Source organism: Scophthalmus maximus, chromosome 9, assembly GCF_022379125.1.
Source record: "Scophthalmus maximus strain ysfricsl-2021 chromosome 9, ASM2237912v1, whole genome shotgun sequence".
Classification (NCBI taxonomy): domain Eukaryota; kingdom Metazoa; phylum Chordata; class Actinopteri; order Pleuronectiformes; family Scophthalmidae; genus Scophthalmus; species Scophthalmus maximus.
This window is the reverse complement of record NC_061523.1, coordinates 18,010,252-18,030,664: the sequence shown is the minus strand read 5'-3', so window position 1 is coordinate 18,030,664 and position 20,413 is coordinate 18,010,252. Positions and strand designations below refer to the sequence as shown.

The window sequence follows — 20,413 nt, the reverse complement described above, 5'->3', positions numbered from 1 at the left end:
GAGTTTGTCTGAACGCAGCTTTATTAAAAAAGAGTTTGTTAATCATCCATTTCACGTTAACATACAAACTAAATGCTGTTAAATGTGAATTTGTGCTCCTCTGCCAGACGGAATGTTTCACTGCAGCCACGTTTAATAAGAGAACAGAAGATATCCAGTCTTTTCCAAACTAGAAACATATTGAGCGTTTGTCTGAAGCGGAGATTTTTCATGTGACACTCACCCCCAGCAACCCAGTCACTTTATTCTCATTCCTGGACTGTTTGTCCTCTGGGCCTCATCAGCGTCACACAAAGCAGTCATTTTCTTTGAATTGACAAAGAGGCAGTTACTAAGCGATCATATTGATCTCGCTATGGACACAGAGTAATGATGTGATCACCAGATTGGGAGATAATACCTGCAGTGATGTTAATCAGTGGCTCTAACTGGTGCTGTGTCAGGACACATCACCAGTTAGACCCACTCCCTCTACATTATTCATCCATCCCAACATTTGTTATTTGATTGAATGTGTTGCTTATATCGACGCTTGTGTTTTCCCCAACAGAACTCGATCTAATATTGATTAGTGTTGCACTGTATGACTAGAAGAGTACACTGCTAAATACAGTGCTCCACAATCTTATTAAACAGTTTGGAGTGTCATTTTTCTCTGTAAGATATGTCGTGTTCACTAATGTTTCAGGTGTTGTCCCCTATTCCCAGTATCCAAGCGCTAATGTTTGTTAATGTTCCTCCTGGCTCGGTATAATGAGAGGAAGAACTGTCATTAAAATGAGCCTCAGGTTCAATCACCTATTAAATTGGATAATAATACAAACGAGGCTCTGAGTACAGGCGGGGAGCCGCTCCGTGTCTTTTTGCCCTGAGATGTACAAGACAACCACTGGTGTCGTACGACGCAGAGGAGAATGAGTCATTTCCCAACTTTTGAGATGTCTTCGTGCCCTCAGTTCTCCTTCGCCGGTCCAGTCACTGTCCCTGCTGTCACGAGCTGTCATCACACATTACTGTCGCGACATCAGTGCAGGTCACTGGAGCCATTAACCTTTTTATTATTATTATGATCACAACAGACGCCTTTGCCCTATTTCCATGTATACTTTAGTGCTGCCACTAACAATCCTTTTCAATTTTGATTGATCTATTGATTATTTCTCTAATTACAGGGGCACTCCAGTGATTTAGTATCGCATTTCCTTAAAGAAAAAAAGAAAAAAAAAAGTTAAATTGATGCAGCTGAAATATCTGGTCTTTGTTCCTTACAGTCGTTTTATTTCACCTTTCTGATAAATGTTTAATTATGCACATACAAATTGGTAATGCAGGACTTCCAAGTAGAATGAAGCTTACAATTCACACCTACAAAAAGAGTCTCAAACCAAAGCCTGATGACCCTGATGGCGTCCGCAGGATTATGTTTGTATGCGGCAGGAAGCATCGTCTCGCGCCACAGAAGTCCGAGTATAACTGGCCACCGTTACATACAAAAACCGCGCGTATCAATCGCGGAGGCAGCAAACACCGACACACAGAATCATCATGTCACAATGTCCACACATGTCAAGTCAGGATTCGGCTGAATCTGATCAAAAAGCATCTGACCCCTCAGAAGTTTTGTGCAAAAAATGAAATGTGGGAGCTAGTCTCTTAGTCTCTGCCATGACCTCTGTACCAGAGTTGGCGGTGTGTGACAGTGCATTGTTGTTTTAAGGTAAAATAGATAGACGTTAATGTTGCATTAATAAAGGCGACGCACCATCTGAAGTAGTTTGCCTTCTGGTCCAGTAGAGCACGATCCTTAAAATCCATCATCAGTTGATGTATTGCTGCCATATTGACCTTTTAGGAAGCTAAGCTAATAAATCAAATGCAGGGAGACATTAGCCACTGCCAGCAGAGATGAGTCTGTTATTGGGTGAATTTATTCAAACAAATTAACTGTTCATTTGATTTTTTTTTTTCAATTGTAAACTTTTTGGAAAAAGTGATTGCGTTACAACATTTTTGACGCATAAATAGTACTCCTCATTACGAGTGGACGTTATTGAATTCCTTATTCAGTCTGAATACAGTAAATCTTTATAAGGTCAGTTTCAGAGTCCAAGGTCATGTCTTCACACGGCTTGTGTCTGTCAACCAACGGTCAAAAACCCCGCAGGTACTCGACTGGCGACGATAAACTGTAAAAACTGGGAAAGGTTCCAAATCTGGAAGCAGTTTTTCCCTGTTGGATATGTTATTTTTGACGAATTTGCCGTCAGTTGTTTCAGCAAGTGTATTTCCAAGATTTCAGGTCCAACCCACAAGGTTTTTCCATTGTTCCAACTTTAACAGCTGATCATTTGTGCCAATACTGACTCAAGAAGGGTTGATTGTATCCACATGGATCCCAGTGTTTTGTTGCTTGCTCAGCGTCGAAATTCAGCACATTTCCGAACACTGTTCTAATAATAAACAGTGCCTGTATTTGTCTGTTTGCACACTCACGCCCTGCACAGCCATCTGTCTGCATTAACACTTAGCTTGTTTGGTGGCTAATCCCTCATATGTTTCTAATGTGCCGCAGCTGGAGATGTCCAAGCAGGATGACAGAGGCGGCGAGGAGGGCGCTCATCAAACCAGCGTAAGTGGAAGAAGGTTGAGCCCTCCCCACTCCCCTCCAGATATTTGTTTGTGTCCTCGTTCCCTCTTCGTCTCCTGACTTCCCCCCGCCGACCTCCTCCAGTGACATGACGGATCATTACGAGGACAATCCAGTTCACCGCAACTGCATTTGTCGCCGAATAAATCACCCAGACACAACTGGGCTAGGAAATAAAGGAGTCATAATGTCAAAATGGCTCGCATATGTCTACACACCCACACATTGACACACACGCACTCGCAGGGTGTTGTGGATAGATTAAAAACAGGAAAAGGGCCACCAGGCATACCACACCATAAGTGGAAATGGCACACACAATACAAAGTAGGACAACAAACAGACCAAAACTCCTCTGTCATTCCCCAGACTTTTTTCTGCCACCTGTCAGGGATCTGAAACAGACAGCTTGATCATTTGCCTTCCAAGTCTCTTCTATTTGCTCTTCTTACACTCGTCTCTACACTTCTTGTTTGTGTGTGTGTGAGAGTTGTACACTTCCATCCTCTATCAGAATTATAGCTGCTGGATGAATATTCTCCCTCGCCTCATTATCCTCATCCTCATCGTCTCACCGTGTTGATGTGTTGGTTGTTGGTTCATTCCACTTGTTCAATGTTTAATTGTCTTTTTATTTGTGCGCCATGCATCAGCTTAAATATGAGCTTGTTTACTTCACGTCGGCCACAGTCAAACCGTGGCTGGCAGCAGATTCATTTATGGTAACCGAGTGTGTGTGTGTGTGTGTGTGTGTGTGTGTGTGTGTGTGTGTGTGTGTGTGTGTGTGTGTGTGTGTGTGTGTGTGTGTGTGTGTGTGTGTGTGTGTGTGTGTGTGTGTGTGTGTGTGTGTGTGTGTGTGTGTGTGTGTGTGTTGTGGATGTGCAGGAAGCAACAGTGGTGTCGTGCAGTCAGGAGAAGGAAGGTCCGACAGAGAAGACCCCACCGAGTCCTGTCCACTCCGAGAGGGAAGCACTGCTCGTGGGTACGCTGACACGACTCTGCACTCCTCTTGCACTGTCAATATCACTTTGACGTAAACTGTATTTGCTGTAGTTTTTTACCCGTGAAGCCCTCAGTAGTCATAGACAGTACTTACAAGCAAACGTACGTGTGCCTTTTGCTTTTTTTTTTTATGACGGCTGAAGTAATCTTGCTTTATAAACGCACAGGCACTAACAGGAACGTGTCGCCTGGACCGGCTACCAAAACAAAGAAGCTCAGATCACAGCACACACAGAGGGACCCGGACTTCCTCTGCCATTACTTCACCTAGATAAATCTGGTGCTGTTGCGCCGGAGATTCGATTTGAGAATGATCTACACATTTACTCTATGAAACAGAAACTCGGGATTTCCATCACATTCAGATAAAATTTTCATAATTGTAGTCTGTATTCATCCTTAATTGTAAGACACAAAGGATGAAATAGTTGTTTTGGTGTTCATCTTTTATCATTTAAACCATATAAAGATAATGAATGTGTCTTACAATAAGCTCTTAAACACACTCACACACAGAGTGAGTTTATGTTGATACTGCAAATGTCTGTACTGTCAGTTGGAGAATATGTTCATTGGTTCTTTAGAGCAGATAAACGCAGGCAGTAAAACCACTCCAGTGGGTGAATTCATGGAAGTAAATCAACATTAAATTCTAGTTGGTGTCATATCAATGCGCTGGTCGGCTCACAGTCAGACTCTTATTCATTGCTCCAGGCGAGCGCATAGTTTGTGTTCAAGTATGGACCTACCTCCTGCAGGTGGCAACAGGGAAGTCTTGGAGTAGTATTTTCTCCTTAAGTGTCTCCCATGATTGTGGTATTCTTGCTTTCGTGGTTGAGCCAGTGGGGGAAGCGTTGTGATTTTTCAACAGTGTGTGTTTGGTTTCAACTGTTGGTCCCTCGACGCTCTATAGGTGGTTAGTTAGCAGAGGTGGAGGATAATCCCTCTCCCGGCCCCATTTGCGCGCTGATAGCAGACGGTTTGTATGAGCTGGGGGAGAGTACAGCTTTGATGAGAGACAACGGCATCAAAGCTGTCATCAAACACTCCCTCTAATCTGGAGCCACAATATACAAGAGGCTCTTAACAGTACTGGGACTCTGGGAGAAGCCACTCGAAGCTGGTGTCGGAGGAGAGGAGAAGGAGTTAGATAAGCTGGTGTTGTGAAACATCCTTCGGCAGCACGTTAATGCTGCAAACGTTTGACTGGTGACACGTCTCTGCATTGATCTCATTGTGTGTGTGTGTGTGTGTGTGTGTTTGTGTGTGTGTGTGTGTGTGTGTGTGTGTGTGTGTGTGTGTGTCGTTTCTTTTTTCCTTCTTCAGGGATCATATCAACGTTCCTGCACGTTCACCCGTTCGGAGCGAGCATCGAGTACATCTGTTCCTACCTGCAGCGTTTGGACACCAAGGTAACAGTCTCACAAGAAAATCTAAATTTCCACAGTGGAGTTGATGAGCCGAGGTGACTGTCAGCATCACTCTCGGTTAAATGCACCCATACAGTCCTGGTGTCAGTCCTCGTCCTACACGGCTGATGTAACTGTGCTTCATCCTAATTGGACGCAAAGGGTGGGACAGTAGGTAGGCCGCTGAACATAAGCTGAAGCTCACGTGGCCAACCTTGAAAAATAATGCCATGCACAATTTCGCATTTATGCAACCTTGTATTGAAAAACAGATGGACAAGAGCTTCCGACTTGGCCTAAGAACTATCTGTGGAACTTGTTGTTTCATTGACTGATCGGACTGTGTGAAGGACATTGCATGAAGTCAACCTCCACAGAGGGCGTCCAAGAAGAAAACCATTGCTCACAAAAAAGCCAGATGAATTTGTCTGGATCACATGTGGTCCAGCGCGTATGGCGTGGATCAGGCCAGGACTACCACAGTGACTGTAAAGTGACAAACATGAACATGAAGGTGAGATTGTGCTGGTACAGGGCTGCATTAGTGCGAAAGGTCTATAGGAGATTTACAGGTGGCCCTTTAAAGCAGGTTTGTTCATTCTCAAGAAGCTAAAGCGGGATTTTCAGAGGGATGACAGTGATCCCAAACAAACTGTGATCATCACACAAGAAAAAAAAACGTGAAACTTGGACCTTACCAAACTATGTCCCCAGACGTGAATCTAATAGAAAACTTACAGATTATGTCAAAGAGGAAGAAGAAAAGCAAATCCTCTTAAGCAAGGAGCAGCTAAAAAAACATATCTGCCATCATATATAAAATAAATACATATAAAAATAATAATATCATTAATGAAGGGTGTACTGTACTGTTGCAGTAGATAGCTTAAAAACAGACCTTTCATTATAGTTTAATTAGTATAGTATTTTGGGCAAATTTGTTTCTTTTTTCTATTTAAAAATGAATACAATTTTGATTTATTATTACTTGACAATATAGTGATTATGACAAGGGGCTGTACTCTTATAGTTTACTGTATATACTCCCTAAATAACAAGGCACTAGTTGAAGATTATGTGAATTGTTTAGTAAAATTATTGAGATCATCCCTGACTAGGGACGGGTTCCAATAGCTGGTTCCATTTTGGATCCAGCTCCCGGTCGGCAAAATAACCACTCTAATTAAGCCCTGACACAAAGGGCAATCGAAACCGTTCAGGTAGCAGCCTCCGTTTGGCCGACTGCTGCTGGTTGAAATGACAGACATCACTGCCAACAGATTAGATCAACTGCAGGTAATTAACGTTAATTCTGTAACAGCCAAAAATGAAAATGTTGGCTATATTTCCCCTGATAATGGAACATATTAAAACCAGATCCTGCATCCTGACACTTGGAGCCGAACACCACCCTCACGCCTCAGACACCCTCGGTTTCGACTCTGTCTTGGCACAAATAGCGCAGCTATTTCATCCCCATCTTTCGGAGGAGGAATTTGAGACGTATAATCGCTTTTCCCCGCCACTTACATGAGGTTTTCAAAATGCCAACTTTCAATGTCATCTCCGAGAGATTAACGACCTCTTCTGCTGGACGCCGCAGACAGGAAGACATTCAGCAAAAATGGGAGACGTCCCCTCTCCCTTTACAGTTGCAGTCACTGACCAAACAGAAGACGCATTAGAAGTCGGGGATGAAACCCTCCGACTTTCAGTCTCATCCGACTTACTCATTATGTGGAAAAATGTATTATCTATGAACACTGAGTCTCTACGCGTCCACACAGCTGCCCCGAGAAATGACTGTTCTCTGTAACTACCCTTCGTATGTGCTCATCACCGCCTTTACTCATTCTCACACATGCAAAGAATAGTGTGACTGTCTTCTCTCATGCCTTTGAAGTTTTTCCGTCTAGTGTGTTCGTGTGTGTGTTCGTGTGTGTGTGCGTGCGTGTGCGTGTGCACGCTCGCATACGCCCACGCCTGTCTGTCTGTGTGCGGCTGAGTACGCCTGTGCATCTGTTCCCACATCGACTCTCCACTACACACAGAGAGCAGCCCACAGAGTTTTGTCAATATCATTGGCTGGACTCCCTGACAACAAGCCACAGTCCTCTCTGCTTATCTAGTGGCTCCAAAACACAGCTCCATTGTGTATAATGATAATGAATATCTCCATGATGGAGCTTAATGCATCCTGACACCGGCACAGGGCCTCGGAACAATCTAGTTATTAATGCAAGACGCCGTGTGGATGTGTACAGCAGCTCGTGCAGTGCATTCTGCCTCTGTCACCTCAGGATTTCAATTGACTGATGATCCCGAGCCCACACGAGGGTGTGGGACAGATTACGCTTAGTCAGATGGCTGCTACGCTGTCACTACGAATGTGCGTGCACCATGATTCCCCGACTGCAGCGGAGGTGTGATTTGAGTGAGCGAGTGTTCTATGAGTGTGAATAGAGAGGAGTAATAACCTCAAAAATTTAGGGGGGGGACCTGGTTGAGAGAGAAAAAGTGAAAATGAAACATTAGTCTTAAACATTTTACATAAATCAAAAATCTACACTTTTTAATATGAAAATAGTGTTAATAATTGTAATATGTGTTCAATAAAAATGAAGGAGAGTAGGTACAAGGCCTCAAGGAAAGGAGTGATGCCTACACACTGACTTGAAATAGACCAACATTGTCTATTTAAATGAATAGATGGTTTGCAGTGTGCAGAAGTTACTCTTTTTTTTTTTTTTTTACTTAGCACAAAGAGAGAATTTAACCTCCACCAAGGCTGAACAATCCCAATCGCAGCGGTGAAAAGTCCTTCGGAAAAAAATCAACTGTTACCGAGGCTGAGGCCTTTCTTTGATTAAGATTTAATGCAAACCATGTCCAAAGCTTTTTGGGTAATCCTGCTAACAGACAGACAAACCGATAAACCAAACCACTCATTACCTCCTTGACGGAGGTAATTATATGTCACATTTCTTTGCCGCGCACAACTTTTTAAGATGCTTCACACTTTGAAAGTTCTCACCTAACACAAAGTCGTGACCAGTGAGCTGGCCTCAATACAGGAAAAGTTGAGTTTCATGTTAGTTATTTCTTTGTGCGCGGCTCTTTATAGCAGGCCAACAAGTCAACAGCTTATTTGACTGGAGGCTGTTATTTTTGATGACTCACGGGAAGTTTACAGGAGCTGCATCAGACATACAGATGCCCAGATGAGACTCGCGAAATAATCACAAACAGCTGATGAGCCCAGACGGCCCAGTCTGACCACCTTCGGTGATAGATTGAGATCTGGGCACCGACACCAGACAGGATTAAGAAAGGCTTTCAAAAATCAAAAGCGAAATCCCGAAATCAATATCTTTAAAATCTCTTTCTCGCTGCAAATGTTACTCGAAGAAAAAGTTAGACTGGACTTGACTGTAGCTTGTTGAAGACGCTTCGCCTCTCGTCCAAGAGGCTTCTACTGTTGCAGGGGTGAAACTGAAGAAGCCTCTCGGATGAGAGGTGAGACGTCCTTGTGTATCGACAGGGCCGCTCGCCATCACTTGAACTTATCTTGGATACCCATGACCTGGATGACTCAGAATCTTCACCGACTGTAGATGTTAAGATTTTCCCTGCAAGATGAGAATAAAGCCTGGAAGAGATAAATGCATGAACACAAACACAAACTGGACCAGAATTAAACTGCAACAGTGCATTGTTATTTTCCCCCCCCAGAGCAAAGGAATGAAAATACTGGTATAATGATACAATAACATGAATGTGGATTTATGAGCGTGTGCAGCCAAATCAGTTTTAATGCTCCTGGATCTTTTTCTCTGTGTGTTCTTGCGTAGATCAACCCTGGTGAGGTGGAGGCCCTTCTGTCGCGGCTGCCCTGCACCTTCCGACAGGAGCTGACGGGGGTCGGTGCCAGTCTGGAGAAGCGCTGGAACTTCTGCGGCTTCCAGGGCATCAAGAGCACATAAACTCTGCCCCGTGACACTCCTGGGATGCGGAAGAGACGACGGGGCCCGGCGCAGAGACACTGAAGCAATGTGAAGGAGACGATACAAAGCCCCGCAAATATCAAAAGCGTGTGAGCTGCGCCTGACGGGACAAGGACACATTAGACTGAGCACAGGTCTCGGATCCGAGCGGGATGTTCCACGAGCGTTGCAGGGACTCGGCGTCGGTGGCCGAGGCGAAGGAAACGGAGCATTTCCATGGTGACAGGAATGTTGAGACCCAACCATGGTGACCTCAAGTCGTCATGAGGCTGAACCTTCCATTCTTTTTTTTTTCTTCTCCAATTTTTTTAAAGTGCAAATCACTTTTAGACCTAGCGACTCACTGGGAGTTACAGCGGAGCAGCGCGTCACGACAGTAGCGGGATTATTACATGACTCTCTCACGCACGTGGGCGGGGCGGTGAACACTCGGGGCCCTGGTGTCGGCTCCGTGTGCTGCCGGCGCGGCCCAGGACGACAGGGCTAACGAGCCATGGAGGTTCATCAGGGTCGAAGTGAACACTTCAAACCTCTGGACCCCCCCCCCCCCCCCTCTCTCTCCCTCTCTCTCTCTCTCTCTCCTCTTTTTGCTGTTGCTGGTTTGTACCATAGATCAAAAATGGATATATTTCTTCATTTTCTGTAAAGGCTGTTAACAGTTGCATAGAGTCATTTGTTGGAATACACTGTAAATGCTTGGATGATATTTTTGATTATAAAAAAAAGATGTTTTATTGTAAAAAAAAAAAAAAAAAAAAGATGTTTGGGTTTATCTTTGTGTGCGCGGCTGTACAAACACCTTCGAGCCCGACGACCACGGCGATCAGACCTGAAACGCGCGACGACACGCCCCCGCGCGAGACAACCGCTCTCCTTCTACGTTTGTGCCCATTCTTCCATTTTGTTTTTCTATTTTTTTGCTCTCTGGCTGCGCTTGATTCTGCTTTTATAGAACCTTAAATAAGTGCATTTTGTGTTCCTGTAAACCCAATTAGGCTCGACAGCTGGCTGCGTGGCTGAAGGCATCGCACATCCACATTGCACTTAACTGGAAAACACACCTAGGGGATCATGTTAATGACGTGTAATTGGTGAGGCAGTTGATGTGCGTGTGCTACATGCACAAAATGTTTGTGTGTTTGTGTACCGCCCGCCGGGATCCATATATTAAGTGGTTACACAACACTCCACATAGGGGAGTTTTCTTCTCCACCCTCGCCGGATAGCGAGCTGTTGCCGCCAGGACTGGAGGTTCCTCCCTGAAGCCCAGTCAAGCGTTCTTAATGCGCCTCCGCTGGGCTATTTGACGGCGTGCTCTGGGAAACAAAGGTTTATTATTACACATGATCTCCTCCATCTCCTACGGGCATTGCATTTGAAAAATTCACGCACTTGTCAGCGTACTAGTCCTCGTACCTGAATTAATGATAGGGAATGAGTATGTTTTGCCTACAAGCTCCTACTTGGCTCCCCTTGCCTGCGCGTGTATCCATTATTAATAGCGGTGGTTTTTGAAAAGGAAAGGCGGTTTCATGGATGAAAAGTGAACTATCTGTGGTGGGAGTGGATTTGTTTGCGTGTTGAATACAGTACAAGACCTCTAACCCTCTTAGTGTGGAGGTGCTTGTCGAGTATGATTAGAAAGCGGTAGTGGAAGCTGCTGCCGCTGTAATGCAGAGACTGTTTTTCATATGTAGTCGTAGCAGAGTCTGAGCAGCACGCAATAACTCTGCGTCGGTCTTCTCAGACGTGTAACGCTGTTTTGTTGATGATGATGCTCCTGATAGGTACGTAACTGCAAATCTGTGCTTCCTAGTTTCCTTCCCTGCGTGATCATGAGAGATGTTTCCTGTGGGCGGGGCTGCGCATCGCTGCACATCCTCTCCACGCGGTGAGACTTGTCGGCTCAACCTCCCCGATGACTCCTCCCCTCTCTCCTCCCCTCTTTCTCTCTTCCTCACCAGGGGTAACAAAAACGCCGGTACGGTGCATTCTTGTCTTTCAGCAAGCGTCTCTCCGTCGAGCAGTTACCTCCCAACTGAGTTGTCATTCCGGCGCGCTGATGGAACCGATGGCACGCGCAATTCATCTCCTTTACAGCCGTTTGGCGGTGCGCGAGCGTCGCACAAGGAGGAAAACACGGACTAATTAAATCCGCCAGCAGTCCCTGGTGAATGCCAGTATCCATTCGCTGTCTTTTGATGGCGGTGACACAGTGAGCAGCCTCCTCATTATTTCAATTCAAGGTGCACGCTAAAGCTCTTGGAGGCTGTGATTCACCTCAGCGGCGGTGACGATGCCGCAGGACAACACCCAACTTGTGAAGTCTCTGGGAGAGAGAGGGAGAGGGAGAGAGAGGGAGAGAGGGAGGGAGGGAGGTTTGAATTCTTCTCAGGGCACCGACTGATGTGACTGCTCCGCCTGAATGTTAAGTTTGAGGTCGTCGGGGTCGTTCCGCGAGGATTTCCTGAATCCATTTATGCATCACGTCCCAGATAGGTATAATTAGACGTGAGGAGATAAGCAGATGCTTTATGGGGTGATAGCAGGATTCCCAAGATACCCTTAATTACCTTTTCCCTCTCATGTTGTTTCCTGAAGGCATCCTCACTAACTTCATTACAATTAAGGCCTCCCTCGAGCGGGCAGGTGAGTGGTTTCAGGCTGTGTGCGTGTGTGTAGCACATGGTCCACAATAAGATAAACTATCACCCCTAAAATGGATTAGAGGAACACACACACACACACACACACACACACACACACACACACACCTACACACCTCTCCGTCTCTGCGGCAACAGGTGTGCGGTTGAAAAGTTCACGGTGGAGGAGCTGACAGGGCGGTGCGCTGTTGTTTGGGCTGTCACCAGACGAATCGTTACATATCTCAATTTTTAACTGGATTTCATCTCCGGACAGGCGGCGGAGGGGAGAAGCCGGCTGAGAGGAGGCGATTCAACAGCCCCTCCTATTGAGCGCACCAGCAGCTGCACCTCGCACACTGCAATCGCTCAGCACGTGGGCCTGCACCGGGGGTGATGTGCGTCGACAGCGGGTGCACGGCCACGGCACCGGGGCCACATGTTGGCGCGGGTTTTCGTCCCTAATGAAAGCTGCATGGCCCCCTCGTTAATGAATGTATACATAAGAGCTCCCAGAGTTGACTCTGTTTCCAGGGGGCCCGTGCTGCAGCACAGAGACGCAGCGGAGCTCCAGAAACACTTGCCCGCAGGCACTTGGACTCACATCTTAGAAACCAAAAACTATGGAATATTAAAGCCGGAACTAAGTGGGTTCCTTTTTTCTTTGAGGATTATTAGTTTGGCAGGTTGCAAATCATGTCTTATCCTATGCGTTTTTTTTGTTTACCGCCGTTCGGCGTGCTCGCGTAGAATTGCATTCACGTTTAGCATGAGTGAACAGACAGTGCTGGAATAATTGCTTTACACTGTGCTCCCTGGGGCCTCCGGGCGCAGGGTATTGAGAGGAAGAATTCGGATGGGGTATGATACACAACGCATCTCATCGTTTGCAACAGACTCTCTCGTTCTGGGTTTCGTCCTCCCCCTCCCGCACATAGACCATCATACAAAGTAGGAAGGAGCTGAGGGCACGGCGGCGAATGCCCAAAAGCTATTTGCACCGCCTCAGCAGGATCTCGCACATCAGCACCCCGACCCTGCGGGTGAGGGGAAAGGTACGGAGGATAAACTGGAGAAAATAAGTCTCTTTGTGTTCTTTAGAAAAATTGTATTCTTGGCATTCTTCTTCTTCTAAAAAAAAAAGGAGGGGGCTGGTGAATACACGTCACCGGCAAGATAACGCCTAGGCCTTGAAGGATGCTCCTGCAGTCTGGCCCATTAGATGGTGAAGGCGTCGGGTTTGATCTGAAATGCCAGGTTAGACGGGAGGGGGAAGCTCTGTCCTAATGAGCGATGGCCACTCCCCACGGCCATCATGAATCGAGTGACCTTTACCGAAGGTGTATCGCGCCGCAAACACGCAGCAATTATCTGCACAGTGGAAACCTGCGTGAGAAAAGTTTTACGTTTTAGGCCCGAGAAAGCTGTTCGGCTGCTCCAAGTTCTCACGGAGGTTCTCCTTTGCTACGTTGTCACTCGTTGCTTACTGTCAAAGGACTGTTGGGTTGACACTCAAAGTTCTTGTTTGACTGCAAACACCCGACGGGCCTTGAAACCTTAAAGTTGACAGTTAGTACGTGAGTACACAGTGCTTTGGGCCTGAAGGGACAGCGAACTCTAACAGAACCACATTTGTGAAGTAAATATGTAAAAAAAAAAGAGAGAAAAAATCCTCCCTTCCTATTACATATGATTTTCATCATGATGTGGTACAACTTCTGGAAGATGGGGCCACAGCAGATGGGAATTTTTTTTGTTTTGGTAAAGTTCTTCATTGCCTGAATCAAACTCAAATCAGTAGAAATAGAGGATCTGGGGACGTCTTGGTGCAGGAGACAAAACTCCTCCTGGAGTCACATCTTCAGCTCTGGGTGGATGGACGGAGGAGGGTATCTGCTGAGCTCCAAATCACACTGAGGGGCTGGACCCGAGGAAGGGGCGCAGGAGAAGCCTGAACGCTGAAAGCAGCTTTAGAGAAGAAAAGTTTTAGTCCTGTCAACCACACGACGACTGGGGGAACAGCTGATGTCACATCGGCTGAGTGAGAGCACTGGCTTGACAGCGTGCCAAGTCTTCACATGCACACGTATGGAAGTAGATCTTTGGCTAATGTGTATTTCACACTGTTTGTCTGCATTCTAATCACAGCATCATTGTGTTTGCCGCTGGTACTGAACATTTTGTCATCAAGAAAATGACTTCTTCAATTCCCTCCGGTCAGGGACGGTTGGTTAACTACTACATAAACAATCTCCGAGCAAATGCCTGTACAGTCGGATATTGGCTGTTGACAAAAGTGTGGGTGTGACTCACGGACGAGAGTGAGGATTCATTTCACCCACAATTATCTTCTGATTGGGTCCAAATAGAAGATCACAGAGAGCTTCCTTCACTTCTTGATTCATCATCCGTCACCGGCGGACGAGTTCTCATGATATAAACCATTTTTAACGCCAACCAGTTCCTTCCGAGAGCTGGGGATACAGTCTGAAGATTTATTTGAAGGCTGTGCAGGGTACAATAAAGATGAATGCAACTTTGGCAATTTTTTTACATAACTCATTACGCATTGCAGTTCTACCAGCATTACATGGTAAATCAATATTCAGGTTAAAATCATCTTTCCATGCAATTCCTGTAAGTCTCCTTCGCTCTGCCACCAGTGGTTCCTCCTCATGTTAATCATCATTTACTTATTTATGAGCAATGCATATAATATACTTCCCAGAGAATATGAGGAAGCTTTCTTCTCAGAGTGTGTCATCGTCATTAAAACTGCATCAGTCTTCTGTTAATATCCTTTGATTCCTTGCTGCACAGCTTGTTCGGGATCCCAAGGATACATTCTCACAGAATCAACAGTGACAGCCCTTGAGCTTTCACTCGATGCATCGCTAACCCCTTATTAAAGCTGATGGATTGTCAACATGTGAGCTCTGTTCCCCAAGTTACTGTCAGAGACTTGGTAAGTTCTCCAGAGAAACTGCAGCGTCCCCTCATGGAAGTATGAAGATCTCAAAAGCCGTGCAACGCGCTGCGTGCAACGCGCTGCGTGCAACGCGCTGCGTGCAACGCGCTGCGTGCAACGTCCATGATTTCATTCACGAGGCTGATAACTTGGACACAGTTGCAGAGACATGTCAGATTAAAGCTGTTTAAAGACACGCACTGAAGTCTGGACATTTTCCTGAACTGTTTGCAGAGGGGCTGTATGCAAATGTTGCTCCAAACTTCGCAAAATGTCCGGGTGAACCAATCTGAGAGTACAGCAGGAAAGTCTCTGGGAGATTCACCACGACTGAGAAATGTCCCTGCTGTTGTGTGCACGTCCGACCCAAACAGTCTCCTGTTGCGTTCTGCCGTCCTTCGTCAAAATAGCAAAAAAATGTCTGGACCCAATTTTCTGGACATTTTCCTTTGTTCATGTCTGAAAACGGCAAAAATATTCACTGCTTCTGTCTTCTTAGTTATAAACATTGTCAATATTACCATATGATACAAAAAATATATACACTTTAGGTTTCAGACTTTTGATAAGCCAAAACAAGATGCTTGAATATGTCAAGATTGTGATGTATTCCATTATTATTGTTATTGTACGATTTTCTGACATTTTTATAAACAAAAGAACTCATTGATCAATTGAGAAATCTTCATGAGTTGCAGTTCTATTTGTGAGTCTGTATCACTGCATTTCTTCAAAGCTTTCAGTTTTCTGTTTTGGTATGTCGAGCTTGTATCGAAACGTACCATCAAAGATTGTTTTTTTCGCTTGTGAAGTTCCATCATTTACAATTTCTTATGACATATTGAATCTGGAAAAACTACAGCATTGATTCAACTTCAGTTTACTTTACAGGAAAGTTGTTAAAAAAACATGACAGAACGAAAGATTTTGAAATGAAATTAAGCTTCGCACAACAAACATGAAAATTCATCGGGAGAAAAAAAGACAGCTTCATTATCATTTTAGACGTCAATATATCTGACTATACAAGTTTATTTTAGATGTTTATCCAGTGCCCCAGTTACTTTTTATGAGCCCTTCCCATCACACTGATTAAAAGCGTGAACTCATACGGATTCAGGACGTCCCGTGCGCTGAATGCCAAGTGTCTCCACCTTTGGTCTGCCTCATGTCAATTTCCTTGCATTGCCCAAACCGTGCAACATTGGCACCACTCCCCTCTGTTGCATTATGTAAATAACAAGAATCCTGCATTCTAATAAATGCCAAGTAATTAAAATGTGCAATGCTACAGACTGATTCATGAATATTAATGGGATTCGTCGACTCTCCACAAAGAAAAACAAACAAGCGGTGCTCTACATTAAAACCGCTGGAACAATCAAGTTATCATCAAGGGGGAATGAGTTGGTAAAGAACACTGAGCTTTTCCTCCGACATACTGTTAACAAATATGTACTGGCAGTCTGCCTTGCATTAATTGTATTTTGCTGCTGGTCAATGTATTTTTCCTACTCCTGTGGATAACTGGTCAAAAGTGGGCAATGTAATGAAGATGTGAAGTCACTTTTTTTTTTCTTTGCTGCTGCTGCACCATCGTTTAATGGAATAAAATTTCCCAGCTTGCCATTTGCAACATCAGTGGTAAACGCAGAGCTTTTTTGTCTCGGTCTCTCAGAAACTTATGAAGGTTTCTTTTTGTATAGGCCTACCATTATGCCGCTATATTCAACAATCAAAGGGGAGGCAGAAAAACCAATTTACCTTAGCTACAGTAGCTTCAATAGGCCGTAAATAATGGAAATGTCCTCCCCTACAGCAAAGTCCTCAGCATGGCGAGGGACCATGGGAAGATGTCTGTGCAAAAGAGAGCAGTGAAATATCCCATCGCGTCGTCCGCTGTCAATTCTGTGGAAACTTCAGGCGTCTGGAGCTTTTCCACGGTCAATCATTCCCACCTTAGATCCACTTGCACACTCAGAACATGCATCTCAGCCACGCCACAGCCCGCGTTGTGCTCCAGACTCCACCATGGCGCGGCACTTATCACAAACGTCCCAGGAGGTTGATATCCAAGTCGAGATTCGCAGCATTGATTGCAAGAAGTTCGGCAAATTTCCCAGCTCAGCCCAGTGAGGTCCTGTCAGTGATTTTCTTCCCTATTTCGTGAATTGCTCCCTCCTGTCCGTCGGCGGTGCAGAGCGGGCTGCCGGTGGGATTGCATCATTGTGTCAAGTCGTACGGATGCGAGCAGAGTGGAGGCACATCCTAAAAGCATGTTGGAATTCTCATATTCGCTGACGGCACAACTGCTGGATTCATAACTCCATTAGTGCTGTGCCTCTCTCATCAATGATTTCATGATGGTGTAATCCTGTTTGAACAAACGTCCATACCGAGCTGCATCCATTATTGTTCTGTTTGTCTCATCAATACATATGAAATTCTCTTGAGTTTGATTTGATCAATCCCATCAAACCTCCAGCGGGTGTGTGTGTAAATGCTCAAGGAGAAATGATTAAACACAGTCAAAAACTGCTCCTGGACTGCAAACATGACATTTACAATTGTAGCGTTGTGGCGGAATTTAATTTGCACTTGTAAACTCGGGGCACCAGCTCCTATTGGAAAACATTTAGACAGTTTAAGTGAATCGATCAATCTCATATAAGAAGCCTTGACTTCTGATTGAACGGATGCTTGCGCGGTGGAACTATCCTCTCACTTGCGTGGCAACTCGTTCTCTTTCATTTCAGCAGTTTTTTTTCCGGCAAATTGAGTCTGGACATAGAGTTTGACGTTCTCATATGAAGAACGCAGCAGGAGACTGTCACCAGGAAAATATCTGGAACATTTAGGTGCATGTCTGAATGTTTCTAAACCCAAAAGTTCCATAAATTGCCTATTTTCTTACAATTTCCATTAAAATGCTGTTTTCCACTTGGTTTTATAACAAGCACCCAATGTAGAATGCCATTGTGAAACCGTATTATTAATCAAAAACGCTTTTTTTTTTTTGGCGCTCTAGTGAGACACAGTGAAACGCTGCTTTTTATGTTTTTCTGACATTGTATGTCAGTGAGACCTTCCATATGTTTTACATTGCCAGTAAGTTCAAAGTTCTATCAGTAAAGAGTAAATCCAGACCAGAGCAATGCATCGATGGAGAGCTGTAATTGTTTGGCTGTAGATTCAGAGGATTAAATTCGTCCTCATTGCCTTGATGTTTTTTCACTGACACGCATTATGTGTTCTACATTTTTATTCTAAGAACTATGGGTCCATTATCCCTTATGGTTATCTCTTCCAAAGGAGATGCAATTTATATGATCTCCTCCTTCTGGCAGCTCATTTTTACTTGTGGCCACATACACTATACTTTTTAATCTCCAGCAAGAACGCTGTAAAACAGTTTAGTTCAGCAGTTTGTTATAGTAAAAGAAGTAATAACCTCCAGGCCATATGGTGCCCATTGTGATTTATTCTCAAGTCTATGATTCTCAATGATTCTTAATAAAATGGAAAGAAAAACAAAAGTTATCTCTCTGAAAGTGTTGCTCTCGGATGTATTCCATGACTCTATCGCCATATATCTTAACCCATCGCCCAAGATAATAATTTTTTATAGAATATTACACCGGTTTTATTTCATGTTTGACGAAACACTCATGTGAACTTGTCTGGCCTGGAAAAGTTTTAGAAAAATATGAGGGTATTGAGGGTACCACTCAAATTTTCAATAAATAAAAAAACAGAACAGCTGTGTAGTTTCTCCAAAATGAACAATAGGAACGACCTGCTGCTGCGACACAGCAATTTGAAAACGGCAAAAAATAGAACAGTTGCTCTGTGTTTCTCTACACACTCACACTACAGGAAGTAGGATGAGTCTGACTTGACGTCAGTGTTTTCATATTGTGCATTCACCTGCTCCTCGGAAAGTCTCATTGTTCCGACTTCAGTGTGTGACTGTGGAAAAAAAACAACATGGACGCTCTGGAGAAAATGTGTTAGTTTTTATGTGTTTGAATACCACGTTGGTTCAAATGAATGTGAAACTATGGTATATGCACCTGTGGAAGCCACAAGTCCGTATGATATCAACATTGTTTTAATAAAAAAATGTTTTAAATGAGACTGACACCTCTGATTGGTTGGAAGTCGTTGGAAAGCCATTTGCAATGGTTTATGGGATGAGTAGTTCCTTCACTCTTAAAATAATTATGTACAGTCTAGTACCTTTGCCTTTTTTCCATTTTCGTTTTTTTCCCCCTGCTCCAAATTAAATGTTAATGGTAACAATCCATCTTGTGGTTCATTGGCTGGGTTCCAGGCTTAAAACTCTTCATGTAATGATTTTATGAAACGTCAATGAGTGAGCGGGTCACTGTTTTGTGCTTTATTATTTGCCATTTTATTTCTAACTCTTTTGTCCCAGTCATGATCCTGTAGAATGATGACGCTGGTTTTCCGTTAATCTGATTGGTCAGTAGTTGGATTGGTGACTGGCTCTGATCTCTTACCTTGAACTTTTCCTGCCCTGGAGCAGGTTATAGCCGTTCAGCATAAGTTACCGCTGTAATTTGCCCCGGTTATAAGAGAACCAGCTTCGTAGGACGGAAAACTCCGAGTTAAAGCTGAAGTGACCTCGATGACCGCAAATCCTGCTTCGTAGTACAGGCCTCTGGCCTCTGGCCTCTGTGGCAGGCATGTCAATATCATTGGTTTTAACTAAAATAATCTAGGTCACTCTACTGTACGTAGACAGCAACGAACCATTACAGTGATGCAATACGTACATTTGCACCATTACTAAAGGTTTTCTATTCTACCATCAATCAAACGCTGTCTTTCTGCCTCCGTGTTCGTGTGTTTGATGTTGGGAACTTGGGAATTCGTTTACCAAAAATTTCGCCAAATTTCCAAGTTTTTGTTCTGATTTAAAGTAGCGTTCACGTCCATTTTCCCAGACGGGAACTCATTTTTTCTCGCTAATGCACACCCCTGCAGTCAACGGCTGTTAGCGTTGGCCATTAGCATATTATGCAAAAATCACTTCTTCAGTGTTTGTGCACATAAATGTGTGTATCTGTGCAGCCCGCCAGCCCACAAACTGCTGTGTTTTTTTGTGAGCTGGCTAAAACCTGTTCTGAACAACCTGTTCAGATTTTTCTCTCCCACTCTGATGTCACATTTGGACTCTTTTGGGGTAACGCCACCTGCAATCTGAGAATCTCCACTCTTCTGGTGAAGGGGCGTGACAATTCCTACACGTTTTGAACTCCGTTGACCAATCACAACAGACTGGGCCAGCTGGCCAATCAGAGCAGACTGGGCTTTATTGGGAGGGGGAGTTAAGATAAATCCAGGCGTTTCTTTAGACAGAGGGTGAAAAGAGGAGCTGCAGCAATGGGCAGTATGAGAACATTGATGGCTTTTCTGAACATTAGAGCATGTGAACCTTTTTAAAAGTGGTCACCCAACTTAAAAGTATGAACCTGAATATGAGCATAATATGTCACCTTTCAGTCAGTTGAAGGCATCGACGAATATAACGTAATGATTGTGGAGATTCTCATTCATCCAGGTCATAGTAACAGGCTTCCTGGGTTCTTCAGAAATGAATAACTTTAAAGGGATAGTTCAGGGGTTTTGACGTGGGGTTGCATGAGTTACTTATGCATAGCTAATATGTTACCTTATGGAGATGGTGATCAGCGAGTTCATTTCAAAAGACA

At 44.4% G+C, this 20,413-nt stretch overlaps 1 protein-coding gene across 5 annotated transcripts in view; it reads left to right on the top strand.

Annotated features, from left to right (window-relative positions):
- enox2 (ecto-NOX disulfide-thiol exchanger 2) overlaps window positions 1-9,600 on the top strand; it is a 154,195-nt gene extending 144,595 nt beyond the window's left edge. For all 5 annotated transcript variants that reach the window (XM_035649140.2, XM_035649138.2, XM_035649141.2 and 2 more), the window contains 4 exons: window positions 2,573-2,629; window positions 3,533-3,629; window positions 4,976-5,061; window positions 8,910-9,600. In XM_035649140.2, the coding sequence (XP_035505033.1) occupies window positions 2,573-2,629; window positions 3,533-3,629; window positions 4,976-5,061; window positions 8,910-9,041 (372 nt within the window). In that variant the 3' untranslated portion in view covers window positions 9,042-9,600. The remainder of the gene's footprint in view (window positions 1-2,572; window positions 2,630-3,532; window positions 3,630-4,975; window positions 5,062-8,909) is intronic.
- The last annotated feature ends 10,813 nt before the right edge of the window (window positions 9,601-20,413 follow it).